This window comes from Aplysia californica, unplaced genomic scaffold (genome assembly GCF_000002075.1).
Source record: "Aplysia californica isolate F4 #8 unplaced genomic scaffold, AplCal3.0 scaffold00615, whole genome shotgun sequence".
Classification (NCBI taxonomy): domain Eukaryota; kingdom Metazoa; phylum Mollusca; class Gastropoda; order Aplysiida; family Aplysiidae; genus Aplysia; species Aplysia californica.
Genome location: NW_004797885.1, coordinates 358,169 through 359,593, shown reverse-complemented (window position 1 = coordinate 359,593; position 1,425 = coordinate 358,169). Strand labels below are relative to the sequence as shown.

The 1,425-nt window shown below is 43.2% G+C and overlaps 1 protein-coding gene across 1 annotated transcript in view; it reads left to right on the top strand.

Moving 5' to 3' along the window:
- Positions 1 to 1,425, top strand: part of LOC118478498 (F-box only protein 39-like) — a 9,884-nt gene that overhangs the window by 6,518 nt on the left and 1,941 nt on the right. Inside the window, exons 3-4 of the mRNA XM_035972215.1 lie at positions 32 to 217; positions 1,305 to 1,419. Of these exons, the coding sequence (XP_035828108.1) occupies positions 32 to 217; positions 1,305 to 1,419 (301 nt within the window). The remainder of the gene's footprint in view (positions 1 to 31; positions 218 to 1,304; positions 1,420 to 1,425) is intronic.

The following is a 1,425-nucleotide window of genomic DNA, read 5'->3' as shown; positions in this document are numbered from 1 at the left end:
TTCCTCTCCCCCCTCCTCCCCCTCCCCTCAGAATCTCCGTCACGCCACAGTCATGTGCCTAGGCCACTTCGACAAGCCCAAAGAACAGTTCCTCCGGGCGCTCCAGCGCTCTGACCTCATCGACCTTGACCTTAACGGCACGGCCTACTGGTGGTCATCCAGCGGCTCGGTGACCTCTGCCGGAAGGGTCATGGCCAGGATCGTGAGGCTGCTCAAGGTCAGAGCACTGGGTTCATGGATAGACTACTCCATTTCATTTTTCGAGGAATAAAAATGGGAGAAGGGGAAAGGGTGGTAGGAGGGTGGGAGGAGAGTGGTGGGGAGCAGTGTGAGGGGTAAGGTAAGGACTGAAATGGTCTGGAGGGACGGATGGACGAAGAGAGGGGGAGGGAGGGAAAGACGAGAGACGGCAAGAGTGGGGTAGGGGATGGAAGGGTGGGGAGAAAGGGAGGAGGGGTGAAATCATTTGTTTGTTTGTTATTTTGAGTTATTTGTACAATATAGTTTGTGGAGCTTTTTAAAAAAAATATTTCTTTGTTTGTTTGTTGGTATGTTGGTGCGTTTGTCTGTTTTGATTCATGCAAATATCAACTGAAGTCGTTTCTGTTTTTAAATTGATAAGATGAATATTTGGTGAGATTTTCTTTTAGACAAAAAACAACGATTTATGTTACTTTTGTATATTGTAATGCATTGCAAAACGCTCAGAGCCTGTGTACTTTATTATTATTATTATTATTCGTTTGTGTGTTTGTTTAATTATTTGTTTGTTTTGGGGCGGATGGTGGGGGGGGGAGGAGGGGGAAAGATTCTTTTAGATTGCTTTTCACATTTTGGTAACATTTGTGAGGCATTGTGGTGAACTCAGGCGCTTGCCAAAATAATTAAATCGAATATATTGGCATTTTTCCCCAGTTTTTCCATTTTTGGGGGATTATTTTTGTTTTTTTGGCTCAAGACCTTTATGTCAATTTTTTTTTTACATATTTCTGTGTTTTTAACGAAAAACATTGATTATTGAAGGCACAAAAAATTGTAAATTTTCAGTTTCCAAGGACTATCAAGCTTTGGAAATCACCAAACTTTAGTGGCCGTTTTCCAGATGATTTTACCTCCGAAACCAGGCCACCCGACTTCCTTCAATCACAAATATCTCGACTCCTATTAAAGATAGGAGTGTATTTTTTTCTTCAAAAGATGGGCAAATGAACAAGCTTAAAGATGACACCAATAACTCCAGATGCCCAAAAAATTAACGAGCGCCTGATTCTACTCCTCAGTGACACGTTTGTTTTGTTTTCCAGACACAACGACAGCTGGAAGGGTTTCAGATGAGACAGGCTATGCTGGACTACCAGACGGGGCTAGGGATTCTGGACACTTTGGCCGTGTCTTCGGGGTCTTCTATTGTACGGCTAGGTGAGT